Source organism: Lepeophtheirus salmonis, chromosome Z, assembly GCF_016086655.4.
Source record: "Lepeophtheirus salmonis chromosome Z, UVic_Lsal_1.4, whole genome shotgun sequence".
NCBI lineage: Eukaryota > Metazoa > Arthropoda > Copepoda > Siphonostomatoida > Caligidae > Lepeophtheirus > Lepeophtheirus salmonis.
Window position 1 is genome coordinate 190,259 of NC_092584.1, and position 18,606 is coordinate 208,864.

Below are 18,606 nucleotides of genomic sequence, written 5' to 3' on the forward strand. Positions count from 1 at the left end.
TGGTATTAATGTAAACCTATTTGTTATGTAAATTGAATTGTATGACAATACCGGTCCGGTCCGAAATGCAAAAATTATAGCTGTATCCCATCACTAATATCTTTAGTAAATATTATTAACATAAAATAATTCACAAATTTATATCCGTTCAGAAAGGGATTTGTAATGACTCAGTGATTAATTTATCCTAGAATCAATCAGCCTTACGTTTATTAAGCCAAATCATTTAAACAGATTAGCAATAAAAGGACTATGGTACTTGAAAAATCCATATTGTATGAATTTAGATTTACATATCAATTTATCGATGTATTATTTATCCATAAGACAAGTCTGCTCCTCTCCGAAATCGATATCAAGGTCGTTGAATGCCTTGTAATATATATTAAAGTATATTACAACATACTGTTATTTGCTTTTTTTTTTTTTTTTATTTTCATTAGCTTGTTGTCTATGACATTCACAGAGTTTAGTTCGTATTCAATCTTCATACCTTAGTGACTGTTGATTCTCTCATTTTGTATGCACTATTAACATTAGAGCTCAACTTTATATTAATATCGAGGAAAGTTAGTTAGAACAAAGCCTTAAAAGTCCATACCTGTCTGGGAATTAAACACATCAATAACATTAATATTGTTCAAGAAAAGTGACGAGTATATACTTGACCTTGCTCCTGATTGTTTGATTGACACTCATGTAAATACAAAAATAACATTTGCAGCTGTAAGTATCAATCTAATTACACACTTATTGTTATATTAATTAATGTTATTATGGACCGAATGGTCCATTCAAATCTGAACACTTTGAATTTTAAACTTTAACGAGATATGATTGATTAAGTAACTTAAGAATTTCAATACTATAGATATATGTTTGTACGAGCTCTCTTAAACATTAATGTTGCCGCCCTTAATGGCAATGATGGGTTCCAGGCGGTGACGGAAAGCCTGGCACCAGCTGAGGAAATAGTACTCTGTCATGCCGTCCCAGTGTTGGATGACAGTGGCTTTGGGGACCTTTTTGTTTGGATGATGAACACAACAGGCCTTGCCTCTCGACATGCATCCAAAAGTTGTATTCGAGGATGTCGGCATCAGAGCTGTAGGGCGTCAAAAGTGAAGAGTTCAACCGAGTCTTGCAAGAAAGATGGGTTTATTTTATTACTGGTGTCAAAAGTGGCCTATCTACCCTCACAAGGCTCTTTCCACCAACTTTTTTAGCTCACTGGATAGTCTTGTGTGAAGCCCCGAGATCTATTGCATGGACCCTTATAGACTTGAGGGGATTGACCTAGGATGTTTTCTTTAACTCCTCCGGGTACAGTTTGACCTTTTTGATGGAGCCCTTCCTCTACAACGTTACAGACTTCCTGACGACTTAGACAGTGGTTTTAAAGTGGCCCAACTGCTTGGAAATTTGTTGATCACCTTAAGTGGCATTTCTTAATTTGTACGTAAGCTACAGTCTCAAGTTTATTTAGTTTTGTAACTAATTGTTTATGCTTTAATATATCGGAATATGAATTAATTTCAATAACTCAACTCAAACTTCATTACTTATTGAATTAGTAAGTGTTCAGATTTCAATGGACCGTCTGGTAGATCTGGGATTCTCAAGGGGGGCTTGTGGTCCAAGTATGGCCCTCGAAACTATTTAATAATAATACGATTAAAACACAAAAGCTAAAAAATATGCATTATGTGCTTGAATTTATGGATTTGATGCTGGTATAATTCTTCTTTATTTGGATAAATAGGGGATGAATAATTTGGCATCAATCCTTTTTTCATCACCCGCCTTTACTACAACCATATTTAACCTCCAAGCTAAACTATTCACTACTAAAACTGATACAACGAAAGATTTCATTGTTCCCTTGCTTAATCCGATATTTATAACTTTTATATAAATCCACGGAGTCTATCCGTGGACTAGGGGATGAGCCCAAGATACAAAAAGGAAATAATACCTTAAATAATGAGATGTGATCTCCCTCAACCTCATCCTTCAGTCCACAGATCGACTCCGAGCTCCTCCTCCCACAGAAAAGACAAACTCACATTCGAGAGTAGCCTAAAAAGCGATGTTCTCAACCCTGGAGCCCGTCCAAATAGTACTCGGCCTTTGTCTCTGCAAAATTATTGTTCGCAAAATACTTTTTGTTTTGGGCTCAATTACTCCGAGTTGGATTAATTTAGATGCATCAAACTTTATCACAGCAAGTCTTGATATGTCTGCTATGTTTTGAATTCCTTTAAAGGTTATACGTTGAAAAACAAATGTATAATGAGAGCTCGATACTCGATTTTATTCATTTTGACAAAACACGTACATTAACTTATTCAAACCTCTGTTGTATAACAGCTGCAGGTCCGAAAGGGCTGAAACCTTTAGTGATTAAAGTCAACAGACGCTAAATAGATGTGTCTAGCTATCATTTACGGATTCAGCCATCTCTAAGTTGAGATCGGAAAGTTTTCAGACGACCCTCGTAAACATCTCTTGCCGATTTGTAAAAATAAAAGAAACCGAAAATGAATGTAGTAATCCGAACAATTTGAAGAATTGTTTTGGAGGAGAGCAGCTGACCTGTTATTACGTTTTATTATATCAGCCGGTAGAAGGAAATTAACACAAATCCCACTCTTTGTCTAGCAATGCACCAGACGAGAATTATAAAAATGGTGATCCACAATTTAATCGTAGAATTGAAAGGACTTACACTTTTAACTACGAGCAACCCCTCTTTGTTACTCTCCGTCTTTCATGAGCACACGCACTTGTAGTTACTGTATACTTAGATTTTCTCTCCTCAAGAATTAAATAGTAATAATAGCAGTATTGTAAACTCAAAATCTTGATTGTCAAGTACAAAAGACCGCTTCTACTTTTTAGGACACATTTTATACAACTTTGAGCCACAAAATGTTAGAAACCTGCAAGTAAAGGCTCGAGCGCGCCCGTTACAAATGAAGGTAGAACAACTGAGAGATTACAACAATAACATAACATGATTTCAATCATATCTCTATGTAAAAAACACTTAATTATTTGATTCAACTAGCCGAATAAATATTTATACCTAAAAAAAGGCCTGTTATAGCCTTCATATTGGAATTAAATAATTCCATAACAAATGGCATTTATGAATTTCAAAAGAATTTTTATAAATGATAAGTTTGTTTGACAATTTAACCCTAATTAATCCTTTTTTTTCTTCTATAAAAATATGACAAATGGCCTTTTTAACTTATATTATGTCATTGTAGTAGTTTTTAGCTCATCTAATACTTTTTTAGAGCGATATGCTGCGATGAAAATCTGGTGTGTAAGGGGCATGATTTTTTTTTTTTAAAGAAACCAAAAATCAATATGATAACTCTTACAATTTGAATTGCAATAAGCTGTGATAAGGGAGAAGGAAATAGAAACGGCCATTGGCAAGAATTACTCCAATGTCAATCCTTAATTCTACCCTAAGTCCAATTAAGACTTGCAATTATAATTCTCCAACAAATGCTCAAGGTCACGCTACGTCTTTTATGAACACACACGAATGTTCAATCAGATTTTGAATATAATTGAATCTATTAAAGAGAGGAATTTTACTACTCATGAATTAATTAATAATGACAACAGCTCCTAAGGAAAATAAAAATCCTTTTTCAGAGTACCAATTGCAAAAAAAACTGCCCAGCTAAAAAGTACACTGGATTTACACCACTAATTATATGTCTGAGCATAGAACAATTTATAATCGTAGTCGCGTTATATGGCGCAGATATTATCATTCTAATAAACAAACAACCAACATTCTCTATAAAAATACTTTATTTTATTCTTTAATAGTTGGTAATTTTGTTAAAGAATTTAAAATAAAACTTTTGATACCATTTTTCAATCTATCCCCCTTTGATCATGCTTCGATTTGTTATTTTGAACTTTTCAAAATCCCTTCTAAATGTCAATCAATGTATGAATGCAGGGATCAATAAGTATATTTATTGTACATATAGGGTGTGCAAGCTATCATTACCGCAAAAATTTCATTTTCAAACGTCATTTTCTCTCTAAACAGTTGTAAGATTTAAACTTATTAAATCTATGATTCTGAAAGCTTTATATATTTTAATTTATTTCATTCAATAAAACCACCTCCAGTCTCAATTGCACACTATTTACGAGACCTAAATCATGAGAAGGCCCTCACCACTTGGTCTTTTAGCAAATCATGGAATTTCTTCTTAATTCGACCAATAAGTTTGTTTTTGGTGTTGTAGGGGGTTCGATTGGCTTAATTTTGGATCGGGACCAACACAAAAAAATCAATTGTATTCAGATCTGATGAGTTTGGAAGTATAAAGATCCCCGGGATCAAGTCGTCCAAATTGTTTTGACGTAATTTAAGACTATTTTGGTTGTTGCCTCATAATCTCCTTTATAGGCCTCAAATTTCCTCCTAGCCTTGTGAAGGAACGTCTCACTGAATCCCAGATCAACTGTTATGTTGTTGCTCTAGGGATGGATTTCAAGGAGGCTCTGGGCTTTTTACAAATATTTGGATTAATTCGTTAATTTGTCGAATGATTCCATTTTTTTTTTCAACTGGTGCAAGTTTAAACAAGCTATTATCTACCGAGCAAAAATTAGCTGATTAATTATTTTTTCAAAAAAAACTACATCAAAGTAGAATGGGTAGCTTGTGTACCCTGTGTTATAGACATCCATCTTTATTGCGATGTTGATCCTTTGAATCTAAAATAATTAACTACTTTTTTTTTTCACGCCCTGGAAAATAAATCTGTTATAATATCATTATCAAAACGGTTTTTTATTTTTTCATTATCTGATAATAGTTGAACTCCACGAATTGTGAAGGTGACGCATTCATTGAATTATGTATCTTCATATTATACAGGGTGTCCACAATAAATTGGAACTACTTTAAGCTTCATCCAGATCCATAATGTGGATATTCGAGCTGAAATCTTACTAATATAAAAGGTTGCGTCAACGATACACTATAACTTCCACCACAATTGTTTTGACAACAAATAATAGTCATCATGGAATATGCAAGGAGAGACGCCATCCTCGAATTGGCTCGCGCAGGACACAAGCCCTCTGCTATCTACAAGCTTCTTAACTACACCAAGACCACGGTGTACCGGGTCTTCAATGTCTGGGAGGTTGAGGGGAAGGTCTGCCGCAAGGCCCACAACATGAAAAGTGACCGAATTCGCCCTCCCCGCTTCCTTGAAGGCCTCTGGAAGTCCATCATTTCTTCTCCGGGGACATCTTTGTCAAGGCTGGTCAAGAACCGTGAAGTGAGCAAGCAGATGGTCTCCAAGGCTGTGAATAAGGACCTCGGGTACAGGTCATACCGAATGGCCAAATAACACATCCTCACGGCATCCATGAAAGCCACCAGGCTCACCAACGGTAAGCGTCTCCTCAATGGCCTGAAGAGCCATGGAGGAAGAATCCTCTTCTTCTCCGACGAGAAGAACTAGACTATCGACAGAAGCTACAACGTCCAGAATGACAGGTGGGTTGCCAAGGAGAGAGAAGAGGTCCTTGCAGTCTTCACCACAAAGTTCCCGGCGGTCTTCACCACAAAGTTCCCGGCGGTCTTCACCACAAAGTTCCCGACCTACGTGATGACCCTGGGTGTCATCTGCAGTACCGGTGAGGTGATGCCTCCTTTCTTCTTCAATCCCAAGGAAAGGGATAATGCGATGAGGTACTGCAAAGTCATGGAGGAGTTCGTCATCCCCTGGATGAAGTGTACGGCCGCTGGGAGAGAGTTTATATTCCAACAAGACTCCGCACCCGCACACATCGCCATGAGGACCACTAACCTCTTCAACTCCCACGACATCACTTTCTGGGATCGCACCACCTGGCCCTCCAACTCACCCGACCTCAATCTGTGTGATTACTACTGTAGTGGAAGTTGGAGAGGGAGGTGTGCAAGGTCAGCCACAAGAGCATCGCGGCCCTGAAGGGTTCCATTACGAGAGAGTGGAATGTGTTCGATTCTGCAGAAGTCATCAGGGCATGCAAATCCTTTAGGTGTAGGATGGACAAGATGATGGCTGCTGAGGGAGGACATGTTGAATAAATTTATTGTTTAATATTATGGCTAACTTTTTCATATTAACAAATATACTTCAAATTCCATTTTTATCAAGCAGGTTGAATTTTAAGATAGTTCCAATTTATCGTGGACACCCTGTATACAGGCTCCTCCGTCTAAAATGTAACACTTTTTGAACAATACAAAAATTGTTATATTTCAAAAAATATCAAGGGACCCCTATTAGCACTTATTTTAAACTTTTATAGCCCCCTTTTGTTTTAATGACCAGTTTCATCCTAGTTCTGAAACTAGTTCTTTACAAAGCATGGACCTAGGTTGGCTCAAGCAGTAATGGTGGGGCCCTTTAGTTGGTCCTTTGTTGTGTATTGGACTCTTCGAAACTATCCTTTGTGCCCAAAAATATCAAAGTATCTTACTTTTCAAGCCTGCTGAGGAGAATTTTGTACTGGGTCACACAATTTACTCGATACAAAGGCTTCACATCCTCAGAAAGAGTTTCATTGTAGGTTTTAAGTCTTGCTTCACTAAACAGCGCATGGTGATCTGACTGATGTCAAATTGACTCTCACCTCGCCTTTTCAGCCTTGAATGGTTCCTTTAAATGTTGAAACCAATTTTTTTGTCCTTGATATGGGCCGTGCGGAAGCTTTTGGTGTGCCTTTTGAGGTCATCTGGTGCACAGTAGATCGGTTACAGCCGAGCACTTTATATATCTCTGAGGGGGATTCACCACGCAAGGATAGTTCCAGAATTGTAGCTGTGCGTTGCTTCAGGTGTTTGGTTATAGAACTCTTATTTCTCAGTTGACTTTGCCTAATACCTTTAGATGACTGTAAACAGTAAGCTATTAGGGTTGAACTATTTGCTACTAATTGCATATTATTTCTGCATGGAACACCCGTAAATATACTTATTATTTTTTCCCATAAATTGGGAAGTTGTCCATTTGGCAATATAGTATTCTGCAATGTGCCTACACATAAATTTTTCTCAGTAGAACTTTCTAAATATGTAACGTAGAGCCCCTAAAATATACAGAGGTCTCCTTTGTTAAATTTGTGCCACTCTGCCACTGTAGGTCATAGTATGCACAACCATTCCAAAGATATGATAACATGTACACACTAGCGAATTGATTGAGCAGAGTGAAATATCTGTTCTTTTGCAAAAACAAAAATCTTGCTGATTGTCTGAAAAAGTCTTTAAAAATTAACAAGAATTCAATTAAGGGCCATCTCACAAGCATCATGAGTATCCCAGACGTTTTTATTCCTGCCAACCTTGGTTAGCTCAATGAACTCCTCAACAACAGCTCCTATATCACTGGATTCGTTCCATCCGGAAAGAACGTTGAGACCTTTAAAAAGATCAACAGTAATAAAGGAACGGGAGCTTATCCTCATGTTGCTCGTTCGTATCGTCACATCGCCTCAAACACACAAGACGAGCGATCCAAATGGGCCGGTACTCCTGCAGCCGCCGCTGCTTCCAAGGACAAAGAAGATGATGACATGGATATCTTCGGCTCTGACGAAGAGGAAGTCGAATCTGCGGAAAAGATTCGTATCCGAGAGGAAAAACTCAAGTCCTACAACGAGTGTAGGTCCAAGAAACCTACAATCAGCCCCAAAACCTCCGTTCTCTTTTATGTCAACCCCTGAGATGAGGAGACAAACATGGTTGCCATGACAAAACAGACTTTTATTAAGGCTGGAGGTGATCAAATTGAATAAAATAAATCAAAATCCATGAAGCTTTCAGAATCTGTTTTTTTTTTTCAAATCTGATAACGAGTTGGAAAGAAAATTGCGTTTGAAAAAAAGATCCTCCACTCGACACTGATAGCCTGCACAGCCTATATGTTAGAGGGCGTTGTGAAAAATGTTTGTTTTCCTAGGAAGTTACTGACTGTTACCCCGCTTATCGTATATTTTTGTTTTTTACTTTGCTCATAGGCTGTTATGTTATGCGAAAAAAATATGAAATCTGGGAGGAAGGGTAGTATTGAAACAATGACATTGAGTAATAGAGTTCAAAAAGGTTAAGAACCACTGGTTTATACATTACAAGTAATATTCAATTATAGATTACTTATATATATATAACTGAAACTCAAGAAATTCCAATACATTGTCAACCATGTTAAATATGAGATCGATCTGATGTACACAATACTTTTTTGTTTGTATATAACTAGGACAAAAAGATATTTTTTTATGGTACATGGTTTATTTAACAGATGAGTTACTCCAAGGGCAAAAATGGATGTATCTAGACATTAGAGAAACATATTATATAGCCATTTTTCCCTTTAGCAAATTTTAAATTATTTGATTAATGCTACACTGAATATTACATATTTGACATTAATTACTCATTCTGTAGTTTTTGAGAGTGACGCATTGTATGTACAGGACTAATTAAGAGATTAAACCAAGATGGACGAGACAGGATCTATAAAAATAACTATTTAGGTTTATAAATTTGTTAAAATATTTATATATCAGTAATACTTTGGGCTACGACTAGTGGTGTGCCGGTCCTTTTTAAGGACCGTGGTCCAGTACAACTTGTTGCCCCTTTAACAAGATAAAATCCATCCCTTGTGACATTATAATTCTTCTTCCATTTTTCGTTATATAATCGAATATATGATATAACTAAGTAAAAATATAAAATGTTCATTATAACGAAGACTGTAATATAATCAACCATTTACATTTTTGGGAAATATCCTTAGGATCACCAGTTAAGGACCAGTCCCAAGGACTGACAGTGCCAAAGACTGACATTTTTTTTTTTTTAACATTTCCCCTTTCTCTCCCCGAACAAACAGATCAATTATCAAACAGAAAAAAAAAAAAACACTCAACGAGTAATAAAAAAAATAGAATCTTCATCAGCTGCTTTTGGATATTTTTTCTGTTTCTTTTCGGTTTAAAGATTGCTTGATATAATAAAAAGAACGAGGGGATAGCTATCGAACCTATGGTTGAAACCAAGTGGCGAATTAAAACAATATGATCTATATTTGTTCAAATTTAGTTGCCTACGTTTTTATTGTAACATTTTTGTATTAAAAACTGGTAAAAATACATAAAAAGTACTTGTGCCGTCCGACTTGAGATATTCTGTCAGAAGATGGGGGATCCTTGTGTATGAGAAAAATTCCGAATAGATCTTTAAAGCCCTCTTGATGGTCCCGCTGCCACAGAGAACTTGCTGGAGTGGTCGTTTATGGATTTTGTTGAAGTTTCCTTGATCCTCTTCTCCAGACTAGACAAGGACTCTGAATGCATCTTCAAATTATGTACACCCCTTCCTGCTTTCCTTGAGAGATCTTTTCCATTGTTTTTCACTTTGGGAATCTTGAAAACAAGGCTCCCAAATCACTTCACAATGTCCATTACCTTTTCCACACAAATTCTTGCGTTAATCAGATAAGTCCACTGCTTTTTTTGCTTCTTGCTCACTCATGATGAAGAACTAACGAAATATTTTTTTTGTTTTTTTTTTATGGACAAAAGACCAACGACGGAATGCAAAAAAAAAAAAAAAATCTCAAAACCTCCATATATTAATGAGAATACTACAGTTTATTACAAGTCCACGCTTCTCATACGAATCCCGTACATGTTCAATGTTCATATAGTAAATTTTGAGGGTTGTGTTGGCTTGCAACCCCGACCCTCCCGATATCTTCAAATAGATATAATTTGAAATTCATTCTAGAGGTGATCCAGGGTTTGAAATTTCCTCTAGGGGAGACCAAATTGTATTTAGGGGAGATTTAGAATACATGTTACCAAAAATCAACTTTTTTTTTTTTAAACTGTCATAAATTTCGCAAAATAAAAGATAATTGAATGCTCGGGCAATATAACATATGTAGTTATCTAAGACAAATAATTCCAAATTATTTTTGATGTAGTAAAATAATTAATTGTCATTTTTTGGTGTTTTCGAAACTAACCAAAAACAGGATACTTGATCCACCAGGTGGAGATATCATACAAGGTAGGAGGAAACATGGTACAGGGTAGGATTAGACATGTTACAATAGAATTAAACATGTAAAAACTACCATTTGTTATGTTCAAGCATTTATTTTACTTTTTATTACAGTTTGTCAGAATAAAGTAAGTACTTGTAATAATATTTATAAGATAAACAATTAAAACATTTACAGAAATAGAGCAAATTTAATATTAAAATTAAATTTTTTTTTTTTTTTTACTATTTACTGTGAATTATAATTAAATTATGTCATGAAATTACATAAAAAGTAGAGCATCATTATATATCAAAAGTATTTTAATTAACTGAACAACATGCTAGACTATGATATTTAGTAAAATAAAATTAAAATCTCAAACTGTATGATAGAAATATATTTCAACCAACACATATCTATAATGTTTACTTTTTGTGTCAGAAATTTCAATGTCGAAATTTTCTATAACTGTATGCATTAGGCAATCCGGGCTTTATGTTGATTTGATAAACAAAGGAAGACATTCAATTGTATAAGAACAGGGTGGTTAGTACATTTTAAAGTTATTGGGAATGAAACATGTCTCCTCCGTAACAAGTATCCTCATTCTCCCCTATATAAATACTCCCGCAAATTCAACCTATGGGTCTAAGCCTCTAAATACATAACCAAAATAGACTATAGTCAATTATGTAGAAGTTACAACATACATCATTTAACAACATACACAAAATATATAAATGAGATTACAAATATATTATATAAAATACTAATAAAAATTAAATTTGTTAAAACTATTATCGAAAAGCTATCCTTGAAACTTATATACTATTTACATTCTGTCAAAAAAGTACCGGGCATTGTTAATTTAAATAGCCCAGGTGGAAAGAAATTAAAAACTGGTTTTTTTTTCTAGGTCGGCAGCACTGTTTTTCATTATGATGTCAAGTTTGAGGGCGATCTGTAGACCAGTTTACTTGCAAAAACTAGATAAGCCAGGTTACCTCCCTAGTGATCCACAATTTTTACAATGAACGAAATTATTGAACAAAGAGTTTGCCTTAAATTTTTATGTGGAGAAACAAAACTTCATGTGCAGACGCGTTGAAAATTTTACAAAAAGCTTTTGGTGAATCAGTTTTATCAAAAACCTGTGCATATAAGTGTTACAAGGCGTTCAAGGAGGTTCGTGAGATCGTCAAGGGGAAGATCCTTGTTTTCTTTGATATCTGGGTTCTAGTGCATCATAAATTCATCCCAAAGGAACAAACGGTCAATAAGGAGTACTATTTGGGCGTAATAAGCGTTTGCCTGAGAAAATACGTCAGAAACTATGGAGTTATGGAAGAACAACTCGTGGATTTTAAACGAGGATAACGTGACATCGCAAAAAGCCACGATTGTGAGCAAATTCAACCACCATCTTCACCTAATTAAGCTCCTTGTGACTTTTTTTGGTTCCCGTGGAAACCCTTTTGAGTCTATTGAATCCATAAATAAAATTCATGGAAGGAGTTTAAGGCCATGCAAAAAGTGCTTACAAAAAATATTTCCAGGACTGGAGAAAACGTTGGCATATGAGTATTACATCCAATGGAGATTACTTTGAAGTTGACAAAATAAATTTTAATGATTAAATACGAAGTTAGTGTTTTATTTAACAATTACCGGAACTTTTTTGATTGAATGTATTTGACTTTTACGCATAGTTGGATCGTTTAAACTCAAATGGTTAATTTTATGCTTCAAATGATGTTGATGATAATAAATCAATCTAAGTACTGAAAAAAAAAATCAACTTCCATTGGTGCCCTAAAGTTTATATTTGACCTGTCACGGATTAATAACTACAAGGTGGTAAGATCAAATCGACACTTGCGTGTGTCGGTAATTTTGTTATGATGAAGTTGTCTAACACCGGTTGGTTTTTTTTTGCCGCCTGATGCTTTGATGGACCAACAAACTTTAGTGAAGTTTTGGGCGTCATTGCGACAGCTTTTCCAGATATAAAGAAGATTGAATTAACAGAGAAGGAACGGTCTTGCGCCAGGTCGAGGATTTTTGTCCACAAGAACATGGATATTTCAAATCGGGAGGTCTCAAATGTGACTGGAGTCCCAATTTGGACCATGCAAAAGATTCATAAGGTTCTTTTGGAGAATGAAAGTCCCAGACACGTCTTTAATCTCAAAAAAATCGAACAGGAAATTCAGGACAAGCAAATTCATCCGAAAAGTTCAGAACATGATCGATGATAACCCATCCAGAAGGTTCATCTATATTACTAAAGGAGTTAGGACAATACAAAGTGACCGTGAGAGCCTGTGTGTTGGAGTAACTGAGATGCAAGAGATACGGGATGAAAACTGAACTGCAATGAACCCAAAGGGCGTCCCCCAAGGTCATGAAAACGAAGTTTCCAGCAACTTTTGGTTGACTTTAGATTGGTCTCAAGTGAGGGGTCATCTTCAAAACTGATCTGATGGCCAACACGGGCATCTATCTGAAGGTGATAAATGAAATTCGGAAGGAAATGTGGACCTCCTTCCTGACGAGATCCATGCTAGGATTGATACTAAAGACGGATACATTATATGACCTCTTTTTCCACGTTCATATGTATAATTCATTCTAATTTCTAAGTAAATCTGCCGAAAAATGTGGTAACAATTTAAAGATTTTTGAAGAATGTGACAATTTGATCGGAACACACTCTATAGTTGTTACTTTAAATTTAAATCTCAAATTAAGGTCTTTAAATAATTATTTTTGATGTGTGACGAACATATTTTATACAGTATACCATTTAGCTATTAGCTATAATAATCATTATAATTTAAATCTGCGTATATCTAGTATTTGAAGTAGTCTTCAACAAGTGGACCAATGAGATAGAATCCAATAATTATTTAGCTATATTCAATATGAAGAGAATATGTAATATACATTACATGGCATGTTTATTAAATTTAAACATTCCCTTAAAAAAAGGGAACTCTTTGAGTCGAGAAATGATATTATACAATTAAATCTTCACTCTTAATTCGTTGATTCCACGTCTAGGAGTTAGTTAATCCCCATATATTAGATTACTCCGAAATGATTGAGACTGTCCTGGTAAGGCAAGAAATTACATTCAAAATCCTAAAAAAAAGTACTCAATCATCTCACATAGTCTCCTCTAGGTCGGATAACGTCATGGTAATAGTTCTCCAACTCCTAAAACTCCCTGAGAGCTCCTCTTTGTTCCCTAACTTCATCACCCACTGAATGCCGTGTTATGGAAGAAAAATCTGTCACAGAGATTGATGGGACTTCAAAATCTGCTTTCTGTGGTGTTGGAAGAGCTTAATCAGGATCCTACAGCACTTAACTCGCTCATCCTTGTTGGCCTAAGAGAGAGCATGGGGTAACCACACGCTGAGGAGGTTTTTGAAACAGTGATCATCTGTCATGATTCTAAAAGTACGAAGGATGGTAAGGAAAGCTTTGCTGAGACCTCTCGACCGCTCAAACGGAGTTTGTTGTTTACCAGGTCCTTGACTTGAGCGCATTTGTTGGGTGTCCTTGTTCCACAGGGACGTCCTGATGAGACACCTTTCTCGAGCTTAAAAGTGCCATCTCACTAGCCCACCAAAAGATGGTTGTACGACTAGGACAGGCATCAAGATCAAATATAGTCCGGTCAGTGAGAATGTCAGACACGGGTTCTCCCAGTGTGTAGCGGATCAAAAAGTACGTGCAAAAATTGTGAGTCTCATTCAGCGACGAATGAAGTTAATGAACAAAGAAGAGCTCTCCAGGCAGTTTTAGGAGTAGAACAACCATTCTCAGGATGTTATCCGAGCTGGAGAAGACTACATGGCATGAACGAATACTTTCTCGAAACTTTCGAATATAATTTCTTATCTTACCAGGACAGCCTCAATCATTCCAAAGCAGCCTAATAAAAATCCATTGACTGTGTTCCTAATGTTTAATTCATGGATTCTAATGGTAGTGTAATACAAAATTAATCCCTTCATGGTATTTATCTTTTGTTAGTGATAAATGCCTTTGATAAATTGTTAAACTATTAGTTATTACTAAAATGTACATACATTAGGCCGGTTGGTTTTTTAACTTTTCGAATTTCGATTACGACCGAACGGAGAAGTTGTTATGCGCTACGGAAAGAACCTATACAAAATTTTATTACTCCACCACAATATTATCTATGGGGCACAATTCTTGAACATGTGTTCCCATTTCTAATCTTTTATGTAGGTTGTATCAACTTTGATACTTAGAAGAGTTTTGAGACTTAGAAGGTAAAGTATTCAATCTGCTTGCCTTAGTCAATATCCAGATCTCTGCTGTTGTGTGCTCCGTTCGAATTAGAGCACCAATCTCGATTCTTTTGTCTGTTTGTGAGGTCATTTTTTGATTCAGTGCATATATATTTGTGAAGGGGCTATCAATATACACAGCTTATAAGCTGATGGGAGAAATGATTAATTCATATCCCGGGGTTTTGTATTCATCTCTTTCATAAGTATCCAAATTTCAACTACGCACCCGGTAGAGGCCACATATTGACAACTTTTCCGTATTTGTAATCGAAATTCCAAAAAGTGGAAAAACAAACCCTTCTAACCTAAGTACGCAAATACAAATCATACTAATATATTATTCACAACTCATTTTTTTAATTATTAGGTTTCATTTGAAATAAACTAATAGGCTTTGCAAGGAATTCCCCGTGCACTCTCTCTTGACATTTACGCATAACAATAGAATAATTACCTAACTTTATTTAGAGTTTGTTGAATGTATTCTTGAGGATTCGTATATATATACATATTATATAATGAATACGAATTTGTCATACGAGCCTGTCATCATAAGTAGGAATTAATCCATCATTATTATACGGAAGAGTAATTAAAATAGTGTGTATTTTTATTTTGTAATTATTACGAATTATTTACATATTTTAAATGTCTAATAATTATTATTATAATCTATATCTGTAGAAGCGTTTCAGTTTAATATTAATTAAGCTAACGGATGGTTTGTCATTAGTTTTGGCTCTAAGATTTCATTAATTACATACTCTTTGGAACAAAAGTTAAAAAAATATCTACTACTTTGTATTACTTCTTCAAATTGTGTACTATGTGATTGATTTTGTTGCAATTATTTAATTAATTTTTCCACATAATCATTTTTCAATCCTTCTTCAAGACATATTATTATTTATCAGGGGTATGTAATCGAGGTATAAGACTTAATTAAGAGTGGGATTTCAGCCTTTCCAGTGAGACAAAAAATCCATCTATCTCGAGTTATTGAATTATATAAATAGGGTACGACTTGATAATTAGTAGAGGGGAGCTCTGGGGGCCATATTTTGAAGGCATGCGACTTTGATTTGGAATTGATAGTCGTACCTCGAATATTTATTTGTCAGAGCTAAGCTTTTAAACTCCTGTCTTTCATTATGAATAATGGTGTTTTACACTTTTTAGAATAAAATGGATAGTTTTTAAAGTGTTAACATTCAATATTAGACTTTAGTGATTACACCTCACAATAAAACTAATATTATATTATCTTGGGACTTGAACTATAAACTCGATGAAAGTACTTGGATTTGTGAACATAGACTTGCGATCCGACTTGCAGTAAAAATACTTTTTCCCCACGTTTGATATACATAAATAGACTCAAAAAGATTTTATATGTTACCTTTATCAGGGAATTTGACTGGAAATTGTGATTATTCACTTGAATCCTGTGATAAGCATTGAATAAATAACTTTACCTCTTGTATAGGCACACTCTCAAATTGTTAGACTATAAATACAGTAATGACTAATGAGTGTGACTTAATATTATGCAGAATTTATAACCTTGTGATTAAAAATTTGACAGTTTTATTACGATTTTTTTTTTTTTTTTTTTTTGCCTGAGAGGATAGGTTTATGTATTTATGTTTTTTTCTTTAACTTGACTCAGCAGTACGTTTATATATTAATGCTGTAAGTAACTTATATTGATAATAATATAGGATACTCACCTAAATAAGCTCGTTAGACTATCTTCCGCTTTTTATACGTACAATATATGTTGAAGACAGTGTAATAAAAGTGTGGTACGCGTAATTATTACAGACATTTTAAAAAGACTTACATCAACCGCGCCCTAATCGGCGGACCCTCAAAATGGTCATTATATAATAACGAAGAAACGTATATGTATATATATATTTTTTTTTTGTCGTCTCTTTCAGGTTTCAACCTGGGTTCGTTGCCGAGTTATTGTCCTTCTAAGTCATCAGTTGAGTCGGATCAATCGTTAGCTTCAGTTCAAGAAATTATACGTAGAGATAAAATGGCAAACAATGAAGGCTTAGAGTTGATGATCAAATCTTTGAAAAAGATTAAGTTATCTAGTAAAGAAGATGATAAAAACCCTTCAAAGATATCTCATATTTTTGTGGTTATGGGAGCTTCTGGAGATTTAGCGAAAAAGAAAATTTATCCAACTCTTTGGTCCTTATATTTTCACAATCTGTGTCCTCCAAATACAAGATTCATTGGTTATTCAAGATCTAAAATTGATGTCAAGACTATTCGTGAAAAATCTGCCCCATGGGTTATCGTAAGTGCTGATCCATTCTTATTTTAAATTTGATTGTAACTACTTTTTTTTAAGGCCCTGAGTTATTTCATTAATTATATTTTAAATCACACATAGCGAATTAGTTTACGTAAATATTAATGTTGGGATTGAATTAATCTTGGGATGTTTTTTCGTTTTTTCAGTGTAAGGAAGAGAACAAAGCAAAATTAGAGGACTTTTGGTCTCTAAATTATTATGTTGCCGGAAGTTACGATCAAAAAAAGAGATTTTGAACTTCTCAATCAAGAAATGGAACGACTCGAAACTGGATACAGTGGCTCAAATCGTTTGTTTTATCTTGCTCTTCCTCCGTCTGTCTTTGCCCCAGTTACCGTACTCATCAAGGAATGTTGCATGTCTTTAAAGGGATGGAGTCGAGTCATTGTTGAAAAGCCATTTGGAAAGGACTCTGCATCCTCTGCAGAGCTCTCAAATCATCTTTCATCACTATTTAGGGAGGATCAATTATATCGTATTGATCATTATCTTGGAAAAGAAATGGTTCAAAATCTTATTACACTTCGATTTGCCAATCGTATCTTTAGCCCTACATGGAATCGTGATAATATTGCTTCTGTTGTGATTACTTTTAAGGAACCCTTCGGTACTCAGGGCCGAGGTGGTTATTTTGATGATTTTGGTATAATCCGAGATATTATGCAAAATCATTTGCTTCAAATATTTTGTCTCACGGCTATGGAAAAACCCTGCTCAACCTCACCTGATGATATCCGTGATGAAAAAGTAAAAGTTTTAAAATGCTGTCAGGAGGTCGTCATGGATGACGTAGTATTGGGTCAGTATGTAGGAAACCCAGAGGGAAAAACTGAAGACGCAAGAATGGGATATTTAGAAGATAAAACTGTACCCGATGACAGTGTGACCCCAACGTATGCTGCTTGTGTCTTGAGGATTAATAACGAAAGATGGGACGGCGTTCCTTTCATTTTAAAGTGTGGTAAAGCCTTGGATGAGAGAAAAGCTGAAGTCCGCATTCAATACAAAGATGTTCCTGGAGATATATTCGATAAATCTACTATTAGAAACGAATTAGTACTTAGAGTACAACCTGGAGAAGCAGTTTACTCTAAAGTTATGACCAAAACTCCTGGAATGAACTTCAATTTAGAAGAAACAGAACTTGACTTAACATACAACACACGTTATAAGGATGCAAGATTGCCGGAAGCTTATGAAAGACTTATATTGGATGTATTTGTTGGATCTCAAATGCATTTTGTGAGAACGGATGAGTTGGCTGAAGCCTGGAGGATATTTACTCCTTTATTACACAAAATTGAGAATGATAAAATTAAACCTACTCCCTATCAATATGGGGGACGAGGTCCTAAGGAGGCAGATGAGCTTATGGAAAAGAACAATTTTAAATATACTGGAAGATATATTTGGAAGAATAAAGATTAATCCCAATGCATTTTTATATCAGGTTAATTAGTTTAATTTATTAAACAATATTTTATTTTTTTTGTTTTGTTTAAGGATGTTTTTATTTTATTATTACTTTGTTTGAATCTCCACTTTTTTGTATCGCGAAACTACTTATTTTTCAATTTTTTATCAAATATCTCCTCAATGTATAATTTTATGTATATGTTATAATAAACCTTTTTTTTTTTGTTGCACATATGTTACATAACGAAAAAATGTTAATTAAAAATAATATTCAACAAGAATGTGTTAATCTCAAATTATTTTCATATCTATAACAAATCTGTTCATAACCCCCCGAGTAGCCAGTATTGTTATATTGTATCAAAAGACCGGGTAAAAAAGTAATTAATATCTTCGATACATTGAGTGGGTGAGAGTGAGTTAT

The 18,606-nt window shown here is 34.9% G+C and overlaps 1 protein-coding gene across 1 annotated transcript; it reads left to right on the forward strand.

The window, feature by feature from the left end:
* Positions 1-493: 493 nt before the first annotated feature.
* LOC121130118 (glucose-6-phosphate 1-dehydrogenase Zw) lies at positions 494-18,460 on the forward strand. Its single transcript, XM_040725833.2, is given in 4 exon segments — positions 494-726; positions 16,378-16,748; positions 16,913-16,987; positions 16,989-18,460. Coding segments are annotated over 3 exon segments (1,551 nt in total). The 5' UTR covers positions 494-726; positions 16,378-16,478; the 3' UTR covers positions 18,195-18,460.
* Positions 18,461-18,606: the final 146 nt, after the last annotated feature.